At 54.5% G+C, this 2001-nt stretch overlaps 1 protein-coding gene across 4 annotated transcripts in view; it reads left to right on the top strand.

The window, feature by feature from the left end:
• Positions 1-2001, top strand: part of SLC6A9 (solute carrier family 6 (neurotransmitter transporter, glycine), member 9) — a 52932-nt gene that overhangs the window by 43752 nt on the left and 7179 nt on the right. For all 4 annotated transcript variants that reach the window (XM_015563194.1, XM_015563196.1, XM_006762629.2 and 1 more), the window contains one exon: positions 1743-1875. In XM_015563194.1, coding sequence (XP_015418680.1) covers positions 1743-1875 — 133 coding nt within the window. The remainder of the gene's footprint in view (positions 1-1742; positions 1876-2001) is intronic.

The following is a 2001-nucleotide window of genomic DNA, read 5'->3' as shown; positions in this document are numbered from 1 at the left end:
TGACAGACACTGTGCTAAGCACTGTGTCAAAACCAAACCAAAATCAAAACCAAACCAAAAACTCAAAATGGTGCCATAAAAATAAAGGACGAATTCATTATTTGGCTCCCAGGTTAGCCTTCTAGACTGTTTTGTTCATCAGTGAACAAAACAGTCAAAAACCCCCTGCCTTCATAGAGGGAAGATGACAAACAAAATAAATAGGCGAACTTTATAGTATAATGGAAGGAGACATGTGCTGCAGAGGGAATTATAGCAAAGAAGTGGGTAAGGAGCGCGGGGCTGGGGCCAGGGCTGCAATTTTAAGCAGGGTAGCTAGAAAAGGCCGCTTGGCAAAGAGGACCCCTGAGTAAAGATCCGAAGGAAGTGAGAAAGGAGGGAGCCATGTTGACAAACCCAGCTGCATAATTTGTGGGCCCAGTGCAAAATGAAAATATGAGGCTCGTTCAAATGCATTAAGAATTTCAAGATGGCAATGGTAGAACATTAAACTAAGCACTGGGCCTTTTAAAATGGGGCCTGTGTCACTGCACAGGCCACATACCTATGTGTACATATGGATATTGGGAAAAGAGCATTTCAGGCAGAAGCAGCAGTATGTGCAAAGGTCCTGAGGTGGGGGCATGCCTCGCATGGTTAAGGAACAAGGAGCCCAATGCCGCTGGAGCAGTGAGCAAGGTGGAGAGCAGATGAGGAGATCAGAGAGATGGCCGATAGGGGGCAATGGGTCACTTAGGGCCTCATAACCTCTGGAAGGACTTTAGCTTTTCCATGGCCAGAGATGGAAGCTGCTGCAAGGTTTTAAACCAAGAAGAGACTCTTGGAGTGCTCTGACAAACACCCGTCAGAGGCTCCCATTGCCCTCAGAATAAAATTCAAACTTAGCCTTGACTTCATGGCTTCATATGCCCTGGTGTCTTACCTTCTCTACCGATAAGCCAAAGCTGGGCCGCGCTGTTTCAGGACCACCCCCCCACCCCCACCCCCCGTCTTGCCATGTGCTCTTTCCTCAGCCTGGCAGGCACTTCCACTTCTCTTCACCCACCTCCTCCCCATTCCTCAAGCCTTAGCTCAAACCTCACCTCTTCTGAGAAGCCTTCCAGCGTGCTCCTCCCCATTGGGTTGAGACGCCCCTCCTGGCGGTGCCCATATGCCTGATCCAGGTCTGTATGCCCAGCACCTCGCACAGGGCCTGACAAACAAACATCCAGGTGATGGAAAGAGCACCGCCAGTGTGGCACAGAGGCCACATAGACCCATGCACATGCAGGCGCGGCATCGGGCCTGTGTGCTCCTGAGCCTGCAGCCTACTCAGCAATCGGCTGCCTCCCTCAGCTCATCAGAGATGGAGGAGACTAATGTAAATGAAGAGGTCACAGAAGGCTTCCTGGAGGAGGCGACGCCTGATAGGATGTATCTAGTCTGGAGGAGAGGGCATTCTGAAGGGAGAAATGTACAAACAAGGACCTGGGGTGGGCCTGAGTGGGGTCAGAGAGACCTCCACACCCCAGGGGCTGGAGCGTGGCTTCTAGGGGCCTTTGGGGGTCCTGGGAGAGGCTGCAAGCAGTGGACTCCCTGGGGACAGCAGGCAGGGAGCTGGGCCCCCACAGTGGCTCCTGTCTCACGAGTGGGCTCCTAGATCCTTGTGAGAAAGACGGGAGCTGCCAGGCGGGGCCTAGGCCTTGGGAATGTGCTGCTGGGCGTTGGGGCTGCTGCTCAATGCAGAGTCTCCCCTTCCCCAGGCTCTACGTGCTGAAGCTGTCCGACGACATCGGGAACTTTGGGGAGGTCAGGCTGCCCCTCCTCGGCTGCCTCTGTGTCTCCTGGGTGGTCGTGTTCCTCTGCCTCATCCGAGGGGTCAAGTCTTCAGGGAAAGTAAGTGCCTCCCCTGCCAGGTCTCAGGGTCTGTGCCCCCAGGAAGGCCCTGCCTCCCCTGCCTGGCTGTGTGTGTGCAGGGGGGTGATGAAGGGCCATGGGAGGGATGAGTGGTGGTTGGGGGGG

The sequence above is a fragment of the Myotis davidii genome, unplaced genomic scaffold (genome assembly GCF_000327345.1).
Source record: "Myotis davidii unplaced genomic scaffold, ASM32734v1 scaffold458, whole genome shotgun sequence".
In the NCBI taxonomy this organism is placed as follows: domain Eukaryota; kingdom Metazoa; phylum Chordata; class Mammalia; order Chiroptera; family Vespertilionidae; genus Myotis; species Myotis davidii.
Note: the sequence above shows the minus strand (reverse complement) of the source record. Positions and strands in the feature narration are given on the sequence as shown.